The 26,340-nt window shown below is 38.1% G+C and overlaps 1 protein-coding gene across 1 annotated transcript; it reads right to left on the bottom strand.

The window, feature by feature from the left end:
• Positions 1–35: 35 nt before the first annotated feature.
• LOC110715754 (protein TSS-like) lies at positions 36–24,463 on the bottom strand. The gene is made up of 23 exons (XM_021894362.1): positions 24,004–24,463; positions 23,485–23,546; positions 23,235–23,327; positions 12,511–12,583; positions 12,181–12,420; positions 9,866–9,930; positions 9,613–9,744; positions 9,487–9,528; positions 8,902–9,411; positions 8,638–8,795; positions 8,014–8,533; positions 7,793–7,855; positions 7,602–7,703; positions 6,439–6,759; positions 6,057–6,149; positions 5,876–5,977; positions 5,686–5,790; positions 5,014–5,147; positions 3,850–4,033; positions 3,605–3,736; positions 3,416–3,528; positions 2,793–2,874; positions 36–2,710 (listed from the first exon to the last, which is right to left on the bottom strand). Exons 1-23 carry the CDS (start codon positions 24,071–24,073, stop codon positions 563–565), a joined length of 5,544 nt encoding a protein of 1,847 aa, XP_021750054.1. The 5' UTR covers positions 24,074–24,463; the 3' UTR covers positions 36–562.
• Positions 24,464–26,340: the final 1,877 nt, after the last annotated feature.

Below are 26,340 nucleotides of genomic sequence, written 5' to 3'. Positions count from 1 at the left end.
TATATACGAAGTATTTGATTGCAGAAAACGTTCTGTTCAATAAAAAGTACAGCATTGCATATTAACACTGTTAAAAAGTCTTTTACAAAAGGGCCTTCAGCCACACCCTAAGGCTGAAAAGGAAAAAATAAATGCAAAATTGCCAAAAAAAAAAAAAAAAGAAAAAAAGAAAGAAAGAAAAGAAAAAAACTCTTTCCCAGCTCTATCTTATTCTCTACTTGTACATTAAACAATTTCTATCAACAAAATATTACACAAATTGCACTACATTGGATTATTTGTATTGTCTAGCATAAAAATGGAGCAGTACATTGTGCCATGGTATGGTTGAACCTCCATTGCAAGCATGCTCGTGAACTTGAAACACTTGGTATACACTACTTCCAAGTATAAACCAAAAGCACCTGTATTATGTATGCTTTGCATAACCAAGTCAGATCTGAACCAAAAGCATACTGCTTTTCAAAATATGCTTCTATTGCTCACTTGTTAGACTGCTGCTGCACATCACGGGGTGGCAAAATGTGTTTGCAGAATTCTCTCTATCAACAAAACTATCTTGTTAACTAATTACCTCAACAATTTCAACGTCATTATCACTGTAATCTCCCCAACATTTACTCGATTTTTTCTCAACTATGGTATGCTCATTTCCTGCTTCGGCAGCCACATCAACATCATCAGATGGAGCTGCTTTTGCAACAGGAAACTCTTTAGTCCCAGTTTTACCATTTACAGCTTCAGGTTTTTCTTCCCCTACTAGCTTATTCGAGGCAGCTGTTTCTAATAAAGGGTTCCCAGAATTTTCTTCAGTCACAACCTGATCATCGTTTTCAGCAGCAGTTTCAAACGAAGTTTTCTCTAATATTTCTTCAGTCACAACCCGATCATTGATTTCAGTAGCAGTTTCTGACGAAGAGGTCTCCAACTTTTCTTTAGTGGCAAGACTTGCAATCTGGTTGCTTTCAGCATCAGTTACTGATGAAGATTTTTCCGATTTTCCTTCAGTCACAACCTGATCAGTGTTTTCAACAGCAGTTTCAACCGGTGCAGCATCAGTGGACTCTGAAGAACCATTAGGAGATCCAGGGAACCCATTTTGAGCCTCTGGAATGCCATTTAAGGAGGGAAGGTAAGTATTAGGCGATGCAGCAACACCATTTGGAGGCATAGTAGCATAACCACTTGGAGACACTGGCATCCCATTTGACGGACCCATATAACCATTTGGGCTTACAGGGTATCCATTTGGAAGCCATGACGGAATAGGAACAAACTCCGCCGCATGTGGGTTCATTATTAAAGGAGGATTGAAGTGGTTTACATCGCCAATATGTTCTCCATTGTGAATTCCAGGTTTTAGGCGGTTCCCCCTGTTCCCAGACCTGTTATAATTCCCAGATAACCGTGGGCCATAAGGTACTCTGGCAGTAGCTGATTGATGGGGTGATCTACGGACAGGATTAACAGCCATAATAGGTGTTATATTTACTGGTGGGGGTAGTATACCACCATGATCTTTGAAACCTTGAACTGGCACAGACCCAAAAACTGGTACAGTCGATGGAGTATAAGGAGGGGCTGATGCAGAAAGTTTCTTGGTTGATTCCTTCCCACTTTCTTCTCCTTCCTGCTTCTCCCCTTCTGTTGGAGAAGGAATTCCATCGCTTTCTACTGTTAATTCAGCGCTGACTCCACTTGAAAGAGGCTGAGGGTCAGATGAACCTGCTGCCTCTGTTTCTGAGACTTGTGTTTTTTCTGTGTCTCTGTTTTCCAAAATTTCATCTTTCAGATCTGAGGTCAATACAGTACTCAAATTTCCATCTTCAGCACTTGTTTGGACCTGAGTCTCTGCATCCTTGATCGTACCGGTCTTAACTTCACTTGGCAGTACCTTTTCTAGGCCATCTCCAGATTTTCTTTCTTCATTACTGGTAGTTTCTTCCACTTTCTCATCCTTAGGCCTCTGAGCTGTCTCTTCATCAGTAACCTCAACTGATGCTTTTTCTTCAGATTGAGTTGATTCTGGACCAGTGATATCCTCCTTGGTTGATTGTTCTGCAACTGCCTTAACTATTGTTCCAGGTGGGGCAAGAGCAACTTCTTTATACGAGAAAAGTTTTCCACCAGTGTGAATATTAATTGAACTTGCAAGAGGAGGTGACTTGGGAACTTGCTCAACCAAAGCTGGACTAGCTGGTGCAGGCTTGGTATTTACCACTTTCTCAGTTGCAGCAACGGAGGTAGCCGTGTTATTTTGCTTTGGACTAAAGCTTGTACTCTTGGTAAATTTTTTGGGGACTGATGGACTTATAACAGAAGACTCATTTGATGGAGTTTTCGTGGATGTAAAATTTGCACCCTTCCCTCGAAATCGAGAGTGTTGTTGGTTCACAAAATTTGTATTGAGTTTTGCTAAGCTTGGCCTCCGTGAAGTAGAAGGCTTGCGGCTTGTAGTTGACCGGCTTTTAGGAACAGCTTCTTGCCATCCTTCATCTGAAGTGTCATCTTGTGACTGATCATCATTCAAGATGGTGACGGTTTGTACACTCAGATTGTCCTCTTTTTCATGTTCAGGCTCAGGAAGATTAGGTTCGGATTTATTTTCCTTGTCATTGCTGCTCTCAGCTTGATATATGGGTGATATGTTTTCATCTTTGGGTGACTCATCTTCAACTGTTTCCCAGGTTTGCCCAGTTTTGCTCTTTACCTGTAAGTTTATTGTGCACTCTATCAGTATCTAGCGTTAATACATAATCAATTTTGGTAGGAACAAATAGTACAATCATCACCTTTGCACGAGCTTGTTTCCTTTGGGCTTCTCTCGCTCTTAATTCTGCTTCTGGGGTTATATAGTCCAGAAGATCTGATACACTGTTTTGAAATTCATAAACCCAAATATAATACTTTAGATTAAAGATAAGCCTCAAAATAATCTGTCAATACAAATAGTCCATTTCTGGAAGTCATACTCAAACTTTCTATGGCCCGTGAGAATACCGTATACTCCCTTCCAATGTTAATAGGCCAGATTTAATTCAAAGATATTTTTAAAATACTGAGTTGAAATTCCATATATATTCTTCTCGATTAAAGTTTTTATGTATTCACCAGACCACAAGTAGTATGAGCAGGTCCGCAGGTTAAAAGTTTAACTTGCTAAAATTAGAAAGAGCCTTACTATTTGGGACGTACCAAAATATAGACCTAGCCTATTATTAAGGGATATATTCATGGAGGGAGTATCAGATTTAGTAATAAAGGGCGATAGCATTAAACTGAAAACAAATTGCTAATCATTCTTCATCAATTTAAATTTGGTAGGAGACGAACGATGAAAGACTTATGCACTTATTATGCTATTAGATTTGAGATAAGATATTGGAAAGTTAGGAATCGTTGAAATTTTGAATACCTCAGGTGGCCTTTGCTAGAAATGGAGGCATCAGGCTTTGGGGTGCCATTACGAGCAGCTTCCTGCTGCTCTAGCGCCTTGGATTCAAAATATTCAAGCCATGCAGCAGCATCCTACAAAATATCTATGGATTGAGTCTACGCTCTGAGGGCTGTAATGACAAATCTTAAAGATTTCAAATATATTTACCTGAGTTCGTAGGTCTTCTGATCCAAGTTTTGCCTGCAGAATTTGTAGTGTGGTCTGCTCGTGCTGGACACTTAAGGAGTAAGCCTCCATCAAAGAAAGAGCAATAGCAATGGCATGATAACTCGCTGCAGTCTGCATGACAGAGATGGAAACAAGGTTTAAAATATGTTTGAGTACAAGATGAGTTGAGTCTGTTGACTGAAGAATAATAATTGAAACAAGAAGAGGGAGATGAGAAAGAAGACCTGGATATGATCAGCTCCAAGCAGTCTCTGGTTACATTTTAGAGCCTCATGAAGATATCTCAATGCAACATGAACATTCCCCAAACCTTCTTCCATCATTGCCACATTAATATATGTGGCAGCAGTGTTTGGATGTGAAGGACCACAGGTTAGATGCAATAGATATAGTGCACGATTGACATATCTGGATCAGCAAAATATGATGAACAGTTAGGTGTATTCAGCAACTAACCACCATAATTTGAAGCACTACATCCAACAAGGGCTACTGTGTGTTGCAGGTATGCATCAGGTCAGCAGAGGTGGTGTGCAGAGTGTGTAGAAGCTACTGCTGCCAGCTTTGGTGTAAGGATTGTGAAAAAGGACTGGGTTCAAGAATTATTTAGAGAGCCATGCAGTGAATGTAGTGCAAGTAATTCACAATGGTTGTAAGGGTCACTCCTTTAGCCTTTTTTACAATTATGTTAGTAAAGATAGGCTACACTTTGATTTGTTAGTTCTCATGTGAAAAGGGTGTGGAATGCTAAATACGGTAGCCCACCTAGTGGAAAAATGGGACGTTAGTATTAACTTGGTACAAGTGAATCTCCCCAAAGTGACGTATTTGGTGGAGCTTAACAATATTTCCATTAGGAGGGAAAAAAATTATCACAGTTGTGTTCAGCATTCTTTTTGCTAAAAATTTCAGAGTAATAACTAATCTCCTTTTCTCATCTATATCTATATCTATACTTCTTATATACTTGGATTTAAAAACACAAACCATCATCCCCATTATGCCACATGTAAATATTATTTTAATTTTTCATCAATGCCACATGTCACTTCATTTAACCTTTTTTTTTTAATTCCCATTATCATATTAAAAAACACACACACACACACACACACACACTAGCTTAATTCAATACATGTATGAATGTTGTTTGGTTCACTTTCCTTCAACTTATTATCTTTTATAATTACCTTTAATTTTCACCCCTTCTCCTTTATAAACTATTCATTTTCCAATAAAAATATATTATAAAATAAAAACTTATATTGCATACCTATAAACAACCCGTGCATTGAAATTAATCTAGAGTTTGAACATCGCAGAAACTGCAGCCAATGTAAAAGTTCTCTAGCAACAACAATAATAACAGGAAAAAATTGAATACTCACTTTAGGGCTAGTTCTGTATGCTGAAGACGGTAGTAGAACACAGCTAAATCTCCATAACTTTTCATTGTGTCAGGATGATCAAGTCCTAGCTCTCTTTCATTGATGTCCAATGCTTTTTGCTGATAAATTGTAGCCTACATAATCATGTAGATCAATTAAATCCAATTATTAATAGTGAGAAAATGGAAGATGTTTGTACTTTTTTCAGTCATGTTTTTCATGAGGATGCTGCTACTAGGAATACTATTTACAAGAAATGTTCCAGTCCCTATTCATAGCATTTAGCAGATGCTTCAGTGTTTCAAGCTGAAGTATTCTCTGATACATTCAAGTTCTCTACTTTTTATGGCTTATATTTAAAGGATTTGTTCAGGAGCTTTTCATAGCAGTTAGCAGATGCTTCGGTATTACATGCGGAAGTATTCTTTGATACATTAAAATTCTCTAAATCAAACAGCTGCAGAATAGTTTAATGCTAGTGCTACAAGCTTAATTTAAGCAGGAACAACAAACTTCGATATGTAAAGAATCTATTCTTGGTAACATTTAGTACAAATTTCCCCAAAAGTTCAATGAGGGTCAACACTCAATTCCTGACTCAAGTTGTTATATTACTTATATACATATATATAAAGTTCCTTAAATCTAGACTTAAGTTAACAAGTCACATACCTGATTGAAATCTCCGGTGTGGTAGAGCACAACCGCTAAAAGACTATATGCTCCAGCAGTCATGCGATGATAAGGACCACAAACTGAAACAAGCTTGGAGAGTGCCTTCACGTAAAAACGGGAATTAGAACTATTAGGTTTAGTAAAAGCTTTTCTTAACTTAATTTGCATGAAAAGAAAATATTGAAACCTTAGTCCCATAGTTGACAGCATCTTCCAATTTGCCTTTGTCCAAGGAAGTTTTTGATGACTCTAGCAGTGTACGCCCATCAGCAGAAGAACAAGCGACATGCTGCAGAATCAAACTTATAAGTTAATACAACAAAAGGATATCTTAAAAAATTAAGTAATTTCTGTGACCTTCATTGTACCTTATATACAGGAATCATGCTTATGATGTCTGACTTCCTAAATGGGCAGTCGGTGTCCACTTCATAATCTCTTGGAACAAGCTCAAGCCCAACCTGCAAAAAATGACTCCAAAAGTTCAGAGAAATAGAGCACGAGAGCATCAGGGAAAGTTTTATGATATGGTTTAGTGGTAAAATTCTTCTAACTACTCTCTTTTGAAAAATTATCACCTTTCACAAAAATGATTTGTGATTGGATTTCTGAAAATGCCTTAATTAAATTTAGATACGGGAAAACATGTCCGAAATCACAGCGATCTTAGAGAGTAAGACGTTGGAAGTTTGGGACAAAGTGACAACAAATTCAGGACGGAGGGTATATGACATGGTTAACAAAATGAACCTTGTGGCTAAGCCCACGTAGGATGGCAAACTTTCTAAGATCTTGGCAGGTTTCCTGTTTCCACTGCCAACCAAACCTCTTCAAAAGAAATGTTTCCACCCATTTCTGTTTCAGGTTATCATCATTGACAGTTTCTTCATCAGCACTCTCAGAACATGGTGATCCAAGCAATACATTTAAGCATGCTGCTACTGCACTTGACAATTCAGCAGCATCATTAACTGCAGCAACAACAGCTTGCAATACATGTTTATAGGCTCGAACAATCATTTCATGCACACACAGAGACTGTACATGTGGGAGTTTGTCTGCGAGTTCAACCTGGAAAAGGAGGCAAAAACAATAAAGATATGGCCTCGAAAATCATGCTAATAATTAAGCATAAAACTTCAGAGTGAATATAATGAAGATAACCAAAAAAGAAAACTCTTTCAATTGTCCAGAATTAAAGAGGATGCAATATGCAGACAATGAAAACCATGGACTGAATTGTGGACCGTTGACAGTAGTTGATCTTGCATCTCATTTATAATAAGCTTAATCAGTCACTAGAAATGATTGGAAAAGGATCTAAATAAGGTGAAAAAAATGTGCAAATGCAAAATAGAACAAAATCATTTATAATCTTTGCCCTTGCTTAATTTATCATCAGTGGAAGTTCCATCCAGAAATTAAATTATACACAAGGCTCTAATTTATACAGGCAGAATAATAGCCTCACCACTCCCTGACTGTTCTTCTGTACACTCCAGGTAACATCTTACAGATCAGTCAGCAAACAAAATTTCTAAAAGTCTCATATCTAAACATATTGTAAGTAAACTAGTACGAGTTATCAATAGGTTGTACAATATAAAAAAAACATCCAAGAAAATTATGTTCTGACTTCCGATATAGGCACAAAAATGTAACCAAATCATGTTTAGTTCATTTAATTGTATATTTGGGAAGGCTTAAGTGAAGGTAACATCCAAGAGAATTCTAAAGCTGTAGCATTATTTTAAGTATCTAACAGTCAAATACAAGAGCAGCCCTGGATCAAGTAACTCATCCAGGAGACCAGGACAACGATTAGTCCTCCATGCGGAAAATGGAAACAATGCTAAACATAGAGCTCCTACCAGAAAGGACTAGAAATAACTAGAAAAACATGGAGGAATTACCACTTGTCCTAGAGAGCACATCTTCAAGCCCCTTGTATGCATAAAATCAGTTAGTGTCCTTCCATCAACCGGAGATAATTCCAGAGAGGCAAAATCTGCCACCTAAACAGATGGAAGTCAAAATACACATATTAAGCAGTTGAACTTAGAGCAAGTGAAATTAGAAAAACAATAAAGAGAGAAAAACCAACCAGTTTCGGAAGGGCTGTATCAGCATAGTATTTATGTGCCATTTCAATAAGTTCATCAGGTGCCTGACAGTGTAAATGGTATAACATCAGTATGGATCATCACCACACTAGTGTTTTAGGTTATCAACTGAGTCAAATGAACCATGAGAACCTCCCATGCACTTAAAGCAACACAAGAAAGAAGCAAAACTGAATTTTATAATGATTCATATGGAGATGACCTTCAAATGAAGACCAGTCTCTGATTCTTTCAAACGTAAATATGCTGCCTCTGAAATTAATTTTTTCCACAGGCTTTCTCTCTCCGCAGCAAGTTTCTCCAGCTCCTTCTGATCAGACCCATCTGATTTCTTGCTCATGTCTAGTCCATTTTCTGCAGTAACTTCTTTACTGTGCTCATTTTTGTTGTGCTTTTCATCAATTCTCTTTTTAATTTCCTTCTGTAGTACCCCTTGCTTTCCAAGACCCTTTACAGCTGGCTCAACCTTAGCCTCCTCAGTCTTCTTGGACTCGGCTTTTCCAGACGCCTGATTTTGCAAATGCTGCACCCAACAAGCACCAAGCTCCCACCTTATTGGCTTCACAGTTTTAGTACTTTCTGCCTCTAACTTTGATATACTATCAGCCATCACTTTTCTGACCAAAGACCTACCAGAACGCAGTTCTTCTTGGTCGGTACTTTGTGATCGCTGAGGAGAAGTAGATGATGGTGATAGTGGCTTATGCAACAGCATTCTCAAACTGGTAAAAGAGCCAAGCAGAGAATGAATTATTAATCATTATGCCACAGCAGCTGAGATGCTTGAAGAAACATAGCCACTACACAAAATTTTAAATGCACTAACCTATTTACATTCAAAGCATTGGCACCACCTTCAGGTTGGTCCTCAATCTCAATGTCTTGGGGAATAGGTTTTCCCTCCCAATTCACCTCAGAAGAAACTTTCACAACAGCTGTGTAGCCACAATGTCTAACAACCACAACAGCTAGTGTAGGAGTGTCCTGGCATAATAAACACATATTTTGATCACTTAAGCATTTTTATAAGGAAAATAATAGAACTCTTAAATCGGATTATCATAGCTTCAGATGATTGGAAAATACTTACATGAACAGTAGCACTCTCATCAGCAGTAATTCCTTTGATTAAATTTCTACGGGCGAGCTCTTCTTGGGGCAATCCAAGAACTTGGCTACCATCATTCTTGCAGTCTAACTTTGTACTAGCATCAGGTACATCTTTTGAAATCGTAATTAGCAAATCTCCAATTTGTTCCTCATGTACATCAACAGGAATGGTGGGATTGCTTTGGATGATATTCTTAATAGCAGCAACAGCTTTAAAGACTGAAACGTCGACAAATAAACTGTGGAGGAGAAATGCTTTCCTGTCTCGTATTTGCCTTTCCTCTGCTGTTTTGCAAGGCATTGCTGCCAAGATTGCAAACTCTTTTGCCCATTTTCTGTGGCCATGCTTCCCATCTCTTCCTTGGCCACCTCCATTCCCTCCCCAGTTTTCATCTTCCACAGGAAGAGGTGGGAAAATAGAAGGGTTATCAGCAACCACTGGAGGGACAACCCATGTATTTGCGCGAAAACCATAAGGTAGGTTCCCAAACTGAGAGGAAATATACAAATTATACATTTATCTCCTGTTAAAGTCTAATTTGGCATGGTACTGAAGTCTAATTACCTTGTTATGTTCCGTAAAAGCTTTCATAAGAGCCTTGTATGCCTGCATAAAAGGGAGTAATTAAGTTAAGAAAGTTGACAGTGCAACTAAACAATACCCTGTCAGCAGGTGGTAACATCACATTACCACATCAAATACACGACTTATTTGCTGCAATAGGCCAACCATTGAGTGACAGCTAAGATGTCGTCGCCCTGAAGGATAGAATCCTTGTCGAGAAGCCACAATTGTCATAGGTTTTCCACTACAAACGCGGACCTTAAGATATACATCACACATAAACTCAGCTAAATTAGGCTATAAAGAAACTCTTAATGAAAAAACAAGAAACCTGCAGGTGTTTCAATCAAATAGTAAAGACTAATTAGAAAATGCTTACATCAATTTGAAAAAAATCGTCTTCTGATTTGTCCTCAAGGAACGGGCGATTAGATCTCCTAATATCTACATGAGATATAATATTAGATCTCCTAATATAGGTCTTCAAGATGTGAGTGGAAAATGTAGCTAACAAAAAAATATTCAAACAATGTTGATGGAAAAAATTGTTGTTTGACATTAATTTGGAGGTGCACAAATGATAAATTCCTAAGAATGTTATTGCTAGTTCATCCTGCTATTTTTTTTTTTTTTTTTCTTCCAAAATTAGTTCAGTCTTAGGAAAGCAATGATCAAACATGCACCTTAACACCCAATAGAAAAAGACAAAAAGATTGGTTTGTGAGTACATTCATGGGCACTAGGCACTCCCATGGCCAATTTTGATGCAATCATAATGTTTGTGCCTTGAGGTTCTCTTCAGAAGCTTACAGGAGCCTCAACATGGACTTTAAAGAGTGCAATTATATATAGTATTATATACTAAATGAGAAGCATCCTAAGCTATCCCACACATGAACCTTTAATTTGATCTCAAATAATACTTCTCCAAAAGCAAATTGGCTGCAAATCTCCCAAAATACAGAATAACCCCAACTATTTGAAGTAGAGGGAAAATAAAAACCTACAATATCTTATTGAGATTATTAGGGCTTATCATAAGGTATTATTAGACCTTATCATCTTATGTGAACTTATTAGCCCATATCTTATCTTATTAATATTAACCCTTATTAATATAGAAAAATACTCCATTTGTTCCAAATTAAGAGTAGTTTTTAGACTTTACTTTTCCATTTGCCCCAAATTAATTTGACAATTGTATTTTGGAAAAGACCCCACTATTGCTTTAATCAATTACTTTTCCATTAATCAAAAGTTAGGGACCCAACTCTTTCAAAATAAATAAAAAATGATTGTACTTGGAGAAAGGTACAACTAGTTGTACATAAATTCCCAACTTACTACTACCGAGACACATAACAAGTGTGTTCTTTTTCATCACTTTCGATTATTACATTTTTTTTTTATACTTCGTATAATACATGAGCATTGAATAGTTATTTTTATATTAGCATTGTACTTTAGGGCCTGTTCACTTCAGTTCAGCTCCAATCAGTTTAGTTCAATTCATTTCAATTCAATTCAGCTTCTAAGTTTCTTCACTCATAAAATATTCATTTCAGCTATATTCAGTTCAGTTCAGCTTCAATTAGTTTAATTCAGTTCAGCTCTAATCAGTTTAGTAAATGTGAACGGGCTCTTAGAGCAAGCTACAACTGTTTTCGATTAGTATTTTTTTTGTTTTTTATATTCAATCATAGAGGCTCACTAATTCAAATATTATTTAATTCAGGAAAGTATTTAATAATTTCAATTTTTTATTAATTTTCTCCAAACAAAAAACATAAAAGCATCTCCAATTGTTGTAGCTAAAGATGGCGCCAGGCTGTGCCTCGTGCTGAGCCCAGTGCTTTGGGGTGGGTTAGGCCCATCCCTTGGCCTGATCCATGGGCCTAACCCACGAGTTATGTGTCGGGCCAAAATTTTCAAAAGATTGGCAGGTGCCCGAGCCATGCCTATGCAAAACTTTATTTATTTTAGCTTACTTTTTGTGTCATGCCTTGTCATGTTTCTCCCAAATAAAGGTGGTCCTGGCCGGCCTACGGCTCGGCAAGCATAGTAATGTGCCATGCTGGGACTACACCATTCCTGTGCCATGCTTTTTTCATGCTGGGCCTTGGGCCGACCCAGCCTAGCCAATGCCCTCTTTAGTTGTAGACTTGTAGCTAGAGACATTCTTGTACTATCGAAAATCCCCTTCCTACCAGCTTGATCATTAGTGCTAAAAATGAAATTTTTTTTTTAATTTTTTTTTTTAATTTTTTTTTAATTTTTATTTTTTTGTAAACAAACAAATAAATAAATAAAAGAATAGTTTAGCTTGGCTTGACTAAGCTAAGGTCAGTTAACATTTACTAAACTGAACTGAAGCTGAGCTGAATTGAATAGAGTTTTAATGAATATTTTACGAGAGAAGGCAATTAGGAGCTGAAGTGAACTGACCCTAATTTGCTCGGAAAAAAAACTTGTCAAAATAAATGGTTGATACATTAATAAATGTTTTTTTTTTTTGAAAACTTAATAAATGTAAATTTAAATAACTAATAACGATATTAAATTACAAGCTAGTAATTACTAACCATTGGGACACAAAGTAGCTAAATTGCTAAACTTACTATTGGAATTTGGAATTAGTCTAAGTTGTAACGAAATAATTAAGCATTAAACAAAAACAGAGTAAAGAGAACTAACATTGAATAGGAGGAGTGAAATTAGAGAAAGAGAAGAAATCGTAAAACTGCCCCAACCGCGGCGGCGGAGACATGTTCACCTCTCCGGCCGCCGCCACGTCATCTTTCTTCTCATTTTCCTCGCTTTTTGGGCCGGCTTCCTTCTCTTTCCGGCCCAATTTCGGCCCAAATGCTGTGGTGCATGCCACGATATCCAGTAGCCGCCTGACATGTACAACAGCGTCGTTTTCCGTATAATCCTCTGTAAATAAATTTAAAAAGAAAAAGATTATTAGGTGTTAGATTAAAGAATGAAATGGTGAAATTACTAGATGATTAGATTAGAGATTACCTTCGGTGATGGTGAGATGACAAGGTTTCAGAGAAACGATTTCCACCGTATCTTTCAGCTTGGGTCCCCTCACCTGTTTTATAAAGGGTATAATTGGAATTTTAAATTTTTGTGCATTTTCTTTGTAATAATAATTGTCGCATTGTTCATCATTGTTGCGACCTCTCATAATTAGAAGAATTAAGGGGTGAGCAAAATTTCCCTCAAAAAAAAAAAAAAAAAAAAAGGGGTGAGCAAAATATGCAAGTATCTGATTGGATTCGAAATCGATTACGAATCGACGGATTCGGAACTGGAATTGGAACTAGTGGTTTCAACTCCGGGTAATTAATGAAGGAATCGGTTGCAATCGGTTTTGTTTCGGGGTTTTCTGATGTCCTGCGGGAGAGTTACAATTCCGAGACTGGAACCGGACGCCTGTACCTGCAAAACAAACGGATGCTCCGGATGATTGGAGATCCGCCTCCGACGGTCAAGTTAGTACTTGTTTGAGGAGTAATAAATGCGGAAAGTAAAGGTGGGAGATCTGGTTCCTCTAGGGGAGGAGTGATCAATGTGTTTTGGTTTTCTCTAGGTGAGAGTCATTAATTGCTCAATTCCCTTTAATGAGGATTAATTAAGTATTTATAGTCTTGAGAAGCGTGCCAATCCTAGGTTTAGGTTAACCAGGGCAAATTGGGCTTCTCTCGGACTTTGGGCCTTGGTGGCCATTTTTGCCTATTTGGCATATGGGAGGCCACGTGGCGTGGCCTGATTAGTCCATGTTGGACCTCTTAGGGTGACAAGTGGCGGACGCTGATTGGCCCACGTGGTGGACACGTGGCAGGTCCGGATTGGTCCATTTGTCATGGGTAATTTTACCCTAAACATTTGCCCCTCGGAAGGAGTTATTTCTCTTTCCAGGAGGGATTGCTCCTTTCGAAAGTTAGACCCTCGAAGCTTTGCTAGGTCGGCATCTTGTCTAGTTCTAATGGGAGATGGACTTGATTAACTTAGAAAATTTTGATACCTTGGGCGGTATGACATTTTCAAAGTTAATCAATCATAATAATGATTGCCGCCGAACTAGACAGATGCCGATTCTTTGCCCTACTATGCAGATAGCCCCTGATTAGGTGGACTGTCAACTATTGCACAAGGGGTAAGCGTTTTAGCATTATTCGGCCGTTGGCCTCTTTTGATTCAATATACTAAGTTCGGTGCTTAGTTTATTTCGTTGGGGGATGGCTGGTCGTCTGCTTTGGTGGCTGCATAGAAGCAGGCGTCAGACAGGACGTCCAACCAAAGTAGCTACGTCTGTTGGGTTACAGACGACAGCTTTAAGTATAGCCAACCTAGTAAGAATAGTGGTCGAGTACCTCTGTTTACCAAAAAACAGGCGGACTCCTCATACCTTTTAGGTTCCGTACTAAGGAGGGCGACTGGTTAACCTTGCGGTTAGTCAATCACTGCCTATTTTGTTTGAGTGGTAGGGAAACCAGGCGGCGGGGGCCGGATAGTCCCCTTGATTCGCCAAGTTTTTCTTGGCTATTAACTCAAAGGTTGTTAACCTAGCAGGAGTAGTGGTTGAGAGCCCCTGTTTGCTAAAAACAGGCGGGCGACTCATACTTTTTAGGCTCCATACTAAGTTTGAGGGAGTGACTATAAGTTAACATAGGAGTTACTTAGTCTCCGTCACACTCTAGCTTGAGTAGTAGAGGTACCAGGCGGTGGAGGCCGGCTGATCCCCTTGATTCGCCAATGTTTGTTGGCTATTAACCCAAGGAGTGGTTACCTAGTAGGAATAGGGGTTTGAGTGCCCCTGTTTGCCAAAAAACAGGCGGTCTACTCAAACCTTTTAGGTTCCATACCAAGTTTGAGGGAGTGACTATGAGTTAACGTTGGTGTTACTCAGTCGCCGTCACTCTTGCTTGAGAAGTAGAGGTATCAGGCGGCGAAGGCCGGCTAGACCCCTTGATTCGCCAATGTTTGTTGGCTATTAACTCAAGAGGTACCCCCTGCATTTATCCCAAGTAATACAGGCGGTCATCTGACTCAGATGTCAACTGCTACCACTGGTTTGGTTAGTGATAGAGTTATCCTTGTCTCAAAAACGGCTACGTGGTTGCCCTTGGGGACAGTCGTATAGGTGTCGTGTAATTAGTTTATAGAGCAATGTTCCACCCAGAAGGGAGCTGCTCTCTGCGACGAATTTCATCCGGAGGGATGCCGCCGGACGCCTGCTATGATGTTGGGACAGGTCGTATTAGTTTAAAAATTGGATCAGTTGGCTTGGCGCCTGGGCTGATCATCGGGCTTGTGGCCTTGGTTAGTTCTTGGCGAACGTAGGTGCTAAGTAAGAAGAGGGCAGCCGCTTGTTTAGGCACATGGTCGGCCTAGCCCTAATCTTTTTTAGCTAAGTATAAGGGGGGTGGCTGTGTGCTTTGGAACCAGTCGGCCCTCTTCTATGGAGAGCAGCCAACTGTATGTCCAGACGGCATGCCCCTATGGTGATAGAGTAAAATATTCAATGAAGAGTAGCCGACTGTAAAGGTACAGGCGGCATGCCCCTCTGAAGATAGAGTAAAATACTCAATGGAGAGTAGCCGACTGTAAAGGTACAGAAGGCATGCCCCTCTGAAGATAGAGTAAAATACTCAATGGAGAGTAGCCGACTGTAAAGGTACAGACGGCATGCCCCTATGATGATAAAGTGAAATACTCAATGGAGAGTAGGCGACTGTAAATGTATAGGCGGCCTGCCCCTCTGAATCAGTATCAAGTATTGAAATCATTTCAAGTGTTAGAGTAGATAGATCACTTAGCTCCCTTCCATGGAGGATTATGACTCTACTTTCTTCGAATGGGGACAGGTGGTCATGCTAAACTTGTTAATGTGGTTTGCGACCTCGCTGCTCGGCCTACACATTTGCCGCCGGTCTTTAGCCCCTTAGTGAAATTAATGAGGGTCGACTGCTTTCATAGCTACGAGACTTCGTCGTATAGGGGGCCGACTACTATTCATGCCGCCTCTCTTGCTTGATAGATTGTCACACAAATAAGTGGAGGACGGTCTTCAGTAAGGTGCCGCCTAAACAGAAGGGAGACGGTTTTCAATAGGGTGCCGCCTAAACAGCCGGTTTTACTAACCTTAGGCAAATTTTTTTTTTTTTTTTTATTTTTTTTTTACTTGCAATCATAATAATGATAATGTGCTTATGGTGACAACTCACACATAAGATGAGACTTCTTGAACAATCATGCGGCAGGTTTTATACGATATGCAAGGCGTCAAGCCCCACACATGCTTGCAATGAACAAGCAATCGACTACTCTTTGGGTTTTGAGGTCAGCTGCTTGAGCTACGACGCTTTGCATGCCGCCTGCTCAAGCTTCACATCCGTCCAAGCATGGTGCCAGCCTCCTTTGGTGGTTGATCAAAGAGAGTTGGCTCTCTCATAGCACCAAGATACGAGGGGGTGTTTTCAATAATCATTTGGCATGCCGCCTGTTGTATGATGTCGATTGCCGAGCCACTTGTATATAGCTTGCATATTCACAGGTGGCTTATTATGCCGCTTGTGTTTCTAATTCATCTTCAGTTTTTCACTCAGCAAGGAGTCTATCAAACATACGGCTTTCGCCCCTTGCTTGTGCTACTGCCGGATGCTTTAATCATAGGTGTCCATGCTCTACCTTGTACTTTGTCAATGATTTCAAAGGCCGGCTGGTTCTGCCGTGATGTGCCGGTTGGAGTTTGAGCTGCCGCCTGCTAGCCTATTTGTGAGGACCAATGAAGGTGCCATCGAAGTGCCGGCTACCTAAGCTGAAGCGTCCACGAGAAGTTGCTAGATTTTATTGCGCATCCGTTCACTAAAATAAGAGCAATAAAGGTTCTGACTTAGCAAGAAATTGCCGGTTGTTTTCATGATGATTTGCTTGATGATCTCGGCCATCCATGCTTATTATGGCTTGTCTAACAAAATACGAAGGTTGCTCTGTTTTTCTCATATCCAACCAATAAGGGCTGCCCACTTTAGTTAACCACTGACTTTTAAGTGAGCATGTGCCACTTGCTTTGTAACATTGCTAGCTCCATTGCCGGTTAGTGGCTTTCTTGCTTTCCTTGCTTAGCCAAGTTCGAAGGTTAACCACCTTACCGCCTGTTTACATGTGAACAAAGGTGTCGTTTAATAATGGCTTTGTTCATTGCATCACAATACAATAAGCCATAATGTAAATGCCGGCTAAAGCTAGGTGACTAGCGCATGATGTCGGTTGCATGCTATTTACGTGCTTGGCATTATTTAGACAAAAATGATCATAAGACTCGGCCCCTATTTAAAAAGTATGAAGACCCACTTTTGCTCATGCCCTTTCAACCAAGTGTCGGTTGTTTAAGGTGAGTCTAGCTGGGACTGGGCTTGAGTCTTGAAGAGCACTTGTGGCCGCCTGTTTTCATTAACAAGGGTGGCCTACTATTTGATTTTATTGAGCGTCTGAGCACTGAATGCCGGCTGAAATAAGAGCAATGAGGATTCCCTAACTTAGCAAGTTGAGTTATATACTCTTTGGCTCATAAATTTGGCTTGGATGATCACTTCATGCGGCTCTTCAATCACATGGATACACACTTGGTTGGACGAATGGATAACTTAGCATCTACTTGGCATGTACTCGTACCTAGCATCAACGTCAAATCTCAGCATGATATTTGAACTTAGCACGATAATTGTGTTTCATGTGCCGCATGTTTTACTATGGCTAGCTTCTTTGGTTGCAAGTGCCCCCTGCTAGCTTGAGCTACGACACCTAGATGCCGCCTGCTCTCGAATGCTTCGACCATCTGAACTCAGCCAAGCCGGATGTGTTTTAGAGCCGCCTCCTTGCTGTGTTGCTAGGACTAGACCGGCTGTCTATAGACATACAAGGGACTTGCTGTTGCGTGCATACACATGGTGGCTGTTTCTTTACAAACAATAGCAATGTGTCGTTTGATTCTTGATGTTTACCCATGATACTATGAAATTTCAAAAGGCACTCATTTTGAGCTTACATGGTGCTTTGGTAAGGATGCCGAGCTGCTCTTCTCAATGGAGCTAACTTTCAAAATTTTATTCGGCCACATGATGCCGTATGATCAGCTTGCCGCTTGTTTTAATTATGTTTTGATCGTGTTGGGCATTATTTAGACCAAAGTGATTCAAGACTCGGCCCTCATTACAAAACATGAAGACCCATATCACCTCACGCATTGCTTGATGCGTTCGCTGTGGATGCCGCCTGCTTTCATGAAAGACAAGTGGTTTGTTGGATTTACTTGATGGCTAAACAGCCGGTTTCAATGCTTCCCATACATAAATACAGCTGCCTAGCTGCCTATTTTTTACATACACACGAACTCATTCGTCTCGGCCTTTTGAGTTGCTTGTTCTTGAAGTGATCAATCCGGCTGTTTGGTGGCTCGGATTGAGCTGGCTGTTTAGGTGTCGCCTACATTAGCATGGCTAGCTGATTTGTCATGCTTCGTGGCTAGGACTAGGCCGGCTGTCATCTGGCCGCCTGCTTCCTTGGGCGAGACGCCAATGCCCAGCTTTCACAATAAGAGACTAGCACATGAACAAGTTAAAGCATTCACTCTCATGGCCAATTATATTACTACGAGCCAAGCGCTACTCCTCTCGGCAGGCCGAGAGATTTTTATATGTGCGAGTATTTTGGCTATTTGCTTTTGGAAGAACAAGCTGGAACCAAACTCATTTGTATCAAGTATACTTGGCATTATATTTTGAGCAAAAACCTTGCGACTGTACCTTGATAAAACATCATATAGAGCCGGCTGTTTATGTGAGAATGAGGGCTGCTCTTATGGTTGCCGCCTAAAAGCTCAAAGGCTCGACGTTGGCATGCCACTACTGCACTCACAGTCGGGCCTTTATCGAAGGAAAAACAGCAGGCTTCCTAGACATGTAGAACAACCGACCGAGGAAGCTGTTCGTGACAAGCATCATGGGAGCCGGCTATGTATATAGCGATGTGGGCTGGTAGTTATGACACTACTTATGCCACTTGATAATATCAAATGCTAAGATTAACTTTGTAGTAGGTTGCCACCTAAGGCTCTTAGGTGGAGAAGCTTGACCGCCTGACTCTTTGCATTCGGCCGTATGACGCCTGCAGTAGTTGGCCGCCTGGCCGGATGCTCGGAGGTTGGTATATTGCCGGTTGTACCCAGTAGTTTCATGCGAGGCGCATGTAACTTCAACTGGGAGTTTTTTGATCTGGCCGACTGTTCCTTTGGTGGAGCAGTCGCCTTTTTATTGAGAAGCTCTTGGATCTTTCTCTTGAAAGTACTCATGAGAGTCATGAGTTTTGTCCTAGTAATAGGAGCAGATCCTTCGGCCGCCTGCTGAGTCAGATGTTCCCGTTCCCTCCTTTCGGTAGGACGGGTGCGCCGGGCCCTTAGGGTGTCGTCTGAAGCTGTGTGAGCTTCAACTTTAAATTCTTCCTCAGTATCATGGTCCGACTGAACTTGAGGGTCGTCTAGGGGACGCCTCTCTTCAGGAGTCGGTACAGACGTGGATGCCATCTCAGAAGTACTCTCCCCACAGACAACGCCAAAATGTTTCGGGGTTTTCTGATGTCCTGCGGGAGAGTTACAATTCCGAGACTGGAACCGGACGCCTGTACCTGCAAAACAAACGGATGCTCCGGATGATTGGAGATCCGCCTCCGACGGTCAAGTTAGTACTTGTTTGAGGAGTAATAAATGCGGAAAGTAAAGGTGGGAGATCTGGTTCCTCTAGGGGAGGAGTGATCAATGTGTTTTGGTTTTCTCTAGGTGAGAGTCATTAATTGCTCAATTCCCTTTAATGAGGATTAATTAAGTATTTATAGTCTTGAGAAGCGTGCCAATCCTAGGTTTAGGTTAACCAGGGCAAATTGGGCTTCTCTCGGACTTTGGGCCTTGGTGGCCATTTTTGCCTATTTGGCATATGGGAGGCCACGTGGCGTGGCCTGATTAGTCCATGTTGGACCTCTTAGGGTGACAAGTGGCGGACGCTGATTGGCCCACGTGGTGGACACGTGGCAGGTCCGGATTGGTCCATTTGTCATGGGTAATTTTACCCTAAACAGGTTTCAATTCTAAATTTTTTTAAGACCCGGAACCGATTGTGTACCCGGTTACCCACTTATCCTATTTTTGTTAAACTAAATATATTTTAGGAAATTTTAGATTTTAACACCTAACAATAACCCGAAATTGGTTTTTAACACCACAAAAAAAAAAAAAAAAAAAAAAAAAAGAAACATAACATTTTTAAGAAATTGATTTTACCACCACTTAACAGATTTCCTCCAAGAATCCGTTAAGTGGGGTCCACACTGCCACATGTCGCTTGTTGCGTTGTTTGGTTAAAAAAATAATAAACACTTTAAAACCCTACAGTCATACCGCCACCCAACAGTCGCCACCACCACATCCACACCCCACTCGCGTTGCTTCAACCGGGCGGCACCAAACCCACCCTCCTCCCAGCCCCGACCACCGGAGCCCATCTTCCTCCCATGTCGCAACCGTAGCCGAAACCCTACATTCTAAAACATCCACAAAAATGGCCGAAATCGTGGTCGTTTTTTGGGGAAAGGGGGTTGCGATTTGGGGCTGGTCGACGTTTAACGCGGCTATGGTGGTTACGATGGGGCTAAGGATGAAGTGTGTCGGTGATGAGGTGCGGGTGGTGGTTGTTGGGTGGCCGTTGGCTCTGGTGGGTGAGGTCAAAGATCAAGGAGGTGGTGGTGGCGTAAGGATGGCTGGGTAGTGTTGGATTTTTTTGACCAAACAACAACCGACACGTGGCATGCAGGCCTCACTTAACAGATTCATGGACGGAATCTATTAAGTGGTGGTAAAATCAAATTTTCGAAAATTTTATGGTGTTAAAATTAAAAAAAAAAAATTAGGGGTGTTAAAAACTATTTTTGAGTTATTGTCAGGTGTTAAATCTAAAATTTCTTATATTTTAAAAAGCAAAAATATGTTGAATGTATCTAGTTAGTAAAATAAAAATATATATTATTAATACTTAACATAAATAAAATAGTGTCATGCATATATAACTATTTCTTTCAAAAAAATATAAGTCATAAACGCTAAAAATAAAAATGGATTCAAATAAGTACTGCATTATAATTTGTACTAGTTTAGCACTCGTGCGATGCACGAATTAGAATAAAAAAATTCAATACAATATAAAATAATAAATTACAAAATGTGGGTTTTTGGAAAGAGAAATATCACTAATAAACTTTTGGTTAATTGATGTTCACATTTTAATTTATTTATTATAAATTATTTTCCTAATGTTGAATTTGGAAGGAGTAAAATATGATATGAATGATGTCATAAGCAATTTTGGAGGGAAAATTTTTCATGAGAAACTAACATGTGTACAGTGGTGATGTAAGCAGTTTTTATTTTACTTATATTTATAGATTAAATTTTATCAATTAAGTACATCAATAGGTACCTGGTAGTTCCAATCTCAATTCCTAAATTTCAGGACCCGGTTAAAGTGGTTCCAATTCCAAATTTTAGGACTCGATCCCAACTAATTTCGGGTTTAGTTTCTAAAATTTTGACCGGATATTCGATTTACTAACCCTATAATTAATTTAAATAAAAATTAAATTAGTCAGTTCTAAATTTAATATGTAGTACTCCATTGCTAATTAATGGTTTAATACTAGTAGTAGCGAGTGTGCCACATTGCTAATGCTAAGGCCATACTAGGCCATCAAGATGCCTAAAGCATGTCGTGGACAAGTTATACCAACCTCTTCATATTGAATCACAAGATGTCGACACAAGCAACCGCAATAGAGTAAGGTGGGTGGGCGGGTGGGCGAATGGCCTTGGTCTTGTGACTTTGTGAGTATGTGACAAGTTTTATTAGCGTGTGTGACATACGACCTCCGTTAAATTGTAATTTACTACAGTTTTTAGTTGACTTCAAAATAATGATACATGTAATAGTCAAGTAGAAATTTTATAAAAGTGGAACATTATGGAGTCATTTGATACAAAAACATAGGATGATAGGATGTGTAAAAGTTAGAAAGATTTTTACAATAAACTCCTCTAAGTAAGGGTGTGTTATCTTTATACAAATAAATTCGACATGATTATCCCTAATTTTCATGTTGTATTACTGATGTACACCTTACTAGACCTGGTTATTCGTTACTAGCTTTGAATATAATTTATTAACATAAACATATAATACACCTTATTTAAGTACGTAGAACCACTTGAGGATTTTTACTTTCTATAATCAACCTAACTACATTTACTATTATGATATTTGATAAATTGGCTTTTTGGCTTCATAATTCAACCAAACAACTATAATGCATGGAGTATAATCTTATATGTAGTAGAAAAGGAGATTTTCAAATAGGCTTGGTTAATCCAATTTTGTTTGAAAAACTTATACATTGTATTATCTTATCTGTACTTATATTACTTTTTTTATTTTTGAGATTATACATTTTAGTTAATAGTAAAGGTACTCAAGTCATACATTATAATATTATGAAAAAAATAGGTGATTAAAAAAGTTATGAATATATGTTGCATATTATTTAGCTAATTATTTAATTAAATTATGTTGGACTTTTTTAGGTAATAATGAAATGTATTATTTTTTTTTTCTCTAATCCAAGCTTGATCAATTTTGTAGTTCAATTAACAATTGAATATATAATAAATTTATATTTATTTTTTTTGTAAAAAAATAATAATCTCAAACTATAGGCAATTACCCGATCATCACTCAAGCCAATAACTATGTAAAATCACAAAAATAGAGTATATAGTATGCACAATACACTAATGAAAGTTTCGTTAAAATAATTAAATGGAAAGGTGACAAATAAAAGTTCAGTCATATATTTTAAATGTTGTCTTTATTTTGAAATAAATGGAGTTAAATAGTTAGCTATTGGAGATCTAACAGCATAACTGCACTCTTTTTCGTTTCCACACAGTTGCATCCATTTTCATTCTAATTGCCCTTATGATAGACAAATTTTTTAAATGATTGTTCAAGGTGGAGTTATTAATTAGTCATTTAGTGATCTACGTATTAACAACCAACCCACATTTGACCTACTTTGGTCTATGACGTATATCATATTCCTATATCATATTTATGCATTCATTAATTAATATTTTGTCACACCAAAAGGTATAGTAACGTGTTTAAAAAAACATCATATAATTAGACTTAATTAGAAGATACTGTTCCTTTTATAGTAGCTAGGAGGTTAAATGGCCTTATTTAATGGCCGAGTTATTATGTGATAAACTATTAGATCATACACATAAATCGTACAAAATAGTAATTAATTTTTGCGAAAAATTGTATAAAATTAAGATATCGTCTCTATCGTGTATAATAAAGCTAATCATGTTCAAAATCAATAAAAAAAACCAACTTTAATTTATAAAGAGTGTATATTTTGTTGTGTACAAAGCCTTATTAAACGAGTATATATATTGTATAACATGCTTAACCATGCCCCAAATTACATGTAGAGCGAGTGATTTCTATGTAATTTGAGATGACTAAACCGTCCGTTAATCAATAACGGCCGACAATAGAAGAACAAAAGAAGAAAAAAAAAATAGAAACAAGAAGCATGGTCCAATAAGGAGAATGTAAGTAGAAAAAAAAACGAACCTCGTGAGATAGAGAATAATTGGTTAAATGACATGTCTCAACATGCACTGCTAACAGCTTTCGCACATCCAAAATCTTATCAGTAGATATCCCCTACATCCAAAAGTGCCCACACAAAACTTAGCGAAAATCTCATCCTCTAAACTATTTATTTTTCAAATTTCTTTTAGCAAATCTTTCTAATAATTTCAATATATGTTGCGTATATAACGAGTTTATTGTATTGCAATAAAATAGAGCGAATATGTACCTTGAGAGTAACTCGACTATCATTTGGAGTGTCAACTTTTACTTCAATCACCGTTGGTAAAACTGTATATTTTTTTTTTACAATCAAAAAAATTTAAATTAGTTACGTTCAAACTCATACAATAGTAATAACACAAATGAAAATAAGTAATTTCTAGATACTATGACTATATACATGTAATGCTAAATGGAACAAAATCTTAATTATTTACGGAGTATATTTCAATCATAACAAAATAGACTTATTTTTAACGTTCAAACAGCATACAAAAGAATATTTTTTACGTGACGCAACCAATTACCGTTCAACTAAATATGACTTTTAATATATTATTATTTTAATTCGAAACTCTACAACCTTCGATTTTTCCTAAGTTTGTGCAGTGAGAGAGTTTATAAAATATTGATGACGTGATATAACTGTTGATTTATAAAAACTCCATTTGAATATAGAAATAAAAAAAAAAATTCAAAAATAAGCTAACTAAAACTTATAAAGTTATAAAGAATTCATCAATACCTTTTTCTTCCTTCTTCTTCTTTTCACCTTTAGCCTTATTTTGCTTAGCCTTACTAGCCTTTGGAGCCATATCTTACAACCTCTCTTATCTCTCCAAACTCTCTCAATTCAACCAATACTCAAGTTCATAAAACAAAAACACAAGACTTATATTATTTATTTGGAAGCTTATCAACAAAAACCATGCATTGAAGCATATATAGCTAGCTCGATTGTTGGAGGCGAATTTTCGAGGATAACAAATGTACTTATGAACAACAATATAGTGAAAAAGATATCATAGAAAGAGTAAGATATATAAGCAAGACATGAAGCAATAAAGGAGAGAGAAGGCTAAAGATAGAAGCTAAGATAGGAAGATAAGGTAAGAGTATGTATGTAACGAGAGAGCTAGCACTTTGAAGTTTAAGATTGGTGTTGTTTTAATTGGAAGAACAAACAAAACTAAAATAAAATGGTGGGAGGATGTAGAGAAGGCCAAATTATTAAGGACCATACAATATAATTTTATATTTTCTAGTTACTTTTATACTTAGAAAAAAAAATAGGTGACACAAAGTTGAGACAACATTCACATTCTATCTTTTTGACGGCTATCATTTTCATGTATGTTGTAGTTGGATGGGTCACAGTTTTTTGTGTGAAGAAAGTTTTGTCCAATTTTGGGGGTGGTACTTTGGTCTTGGGATGATTATTGGGTCATTGGGAGCAGCGGCTTATCAAAAAGGATTATCTGGATAGTTTCTAGCCTGTGGCCTCTTAAGTGTGGATGCCATGTGGCGACGAAATTTTAATTAGTGGTCGTGAGAGGATTATTAATTATAGAGTAATATCGCTTCTTTAATTTTTAATGATAGATAATGTTGCTATTTAAGTATATGTCTTTGTTAAACAACCAAATCAACCAAAAACTTATACTGATGGTTGAATTTCAGGATCGATTTAATCACATGGATGGTCACGCCTACTTATTTGAGTCTTTTGAGTGTGAAGTGTGAATGCAGTATGGGCCCCCTCATACTCGGCGCAAGATATTCTACGTGGGATGGATGAAATTTGAACTGATGACCTTTGTGTCATACTGACACTTGATAGTTGATACCATGTTAAAGGACGAACTCAATTAAAAAGTTTAAGTTGATAGTCAAAGCCTAGGATGAGATTTATATACTCTATCATTCTTTGATGTGTTGTAAAAACTCTAATTGTGTATAACTCTACTTTACGGAAAATCTCTACTCATGAGTCTTGCCATAGTATTTGTTTGAGCCTATTTTTTTAGGCTTAACTAGTTAATAGGCCTTGGGCAATGCCTCGAAATACTACATTAATTCCATGATTAAAATCGTTAATTATATTTACTTTTGACTAAATAACGTATAACATGGTATAGCTTAGTGGCTGACAATATGGTTTTGAAACTTGAGGTCTTGAGTTCAAACCTTATTCAATCCATAATTTTAAACACGTGAAACGCCTTTTAAGATTCATCTCTAACTTTGAGGTTTTAATACTTTCAAGCCTAATTATGCAATCTATATTATTCCTCAAGGTCAATAAACTCTTTCTTAATTTGTCCACTTGTTGCACATTGTTGGAGATTGAATCATGTAAATTTGTGTATGTTCTTTATTTTTGCTCTCCATTATTGTTTGTTGCATGAGAGTAAAATAATATAAACTAGATGAAGCCCGTGTGTATATCAAAGATTCTTCAAGAGCCAATACAACACTACAACATTCACCTTTAATTGCTCATTTACCTAAGTTTACTCCATTTTTACTTCTTCCAAAGAGGTGTGTTATCGATACTAGAATGCTATACATAAAAAGCATTTTAAAGAAAGTGCACGTGCCATGTGGCACTCTCCTCTAATTGTTTCTAGGGTTGTTCACTAATTTAAGAACGGATTGAACCAACTTGGGCCGGAACGAATACATGAAATTTGAATTTCAAGAAATGGAGATGAGACCCGGACCGAAATGGAAAAATCTATCCAAAACCAGAATTGAACCAGTTTAGACCAATTTAGAATAATTTTTTAATCTGTTCAAAAAATCCAAATAATTTTATCGAAAACTTAAAAACGAAAAAATAGAAGTTTTCCCAACTTATTAAGGATCATCTTAATCATTTATAAAGAAATTATGCATAGTTTAAAGCAAAAGGTTGATCTGATAAAAAATCGGGTTTTTAAAGGGTTTTGAACTGGACTCGGACCTCGAGGATGCAAGGGGCGATATTTTATGACACCGCACCAAAAGGCCTTTCTCATTTTTGAGGAAGCTCGTGAACATACTTTTTAGTTTTCACTTACACTTATCTGACTTTGATACA

Source organism: Chenopodium quinoa, unplaced genomic scaffold (assembly GCF_001683475.1).
Source record: "Chenopodium quinoa cultivar QQ74 unplaced genomic scaffold, ASM168347v1, whole genome shotgun sequence".
NCBI lineage: Eukaryota > Viridiplantae > Streptophyta > Magnoliopsida > Caryophyllales > Amaranthaceae > Chenopodium > Chenopodium quinoa.
The sequence above is the reverse complement of the archived record's forward strand: the minus strand, read 5'-3'. Positions and strand labels throughout refer to the sequence as shown.

Excerpts from the sequence above, each read along its gene's own strand:
- LOC110715754 (XM_021894362.1), bottom strand. The coding sequence starts at position 24,073 with ATGGCTCCAAAGGCTAGTAAGGCTAAGCAAAATAAGGCTAAAGGTGAA. Across the intron at positions 12,421-12,510 it reads TCATCTCACCATCACCGAAG|AGGATTATACGGAAAACGAC; the intron begins GTAATCTCTAAT and ends ATTTATTTACAG. Across the intron at positions 6,760-7,601 it reads TGTGCTCTCTAGGACAAGTG|GTTGAACTCGCAGACAAACT; the intron begins GTAATTCCTCCA and ends CTCCTTTTCCAG.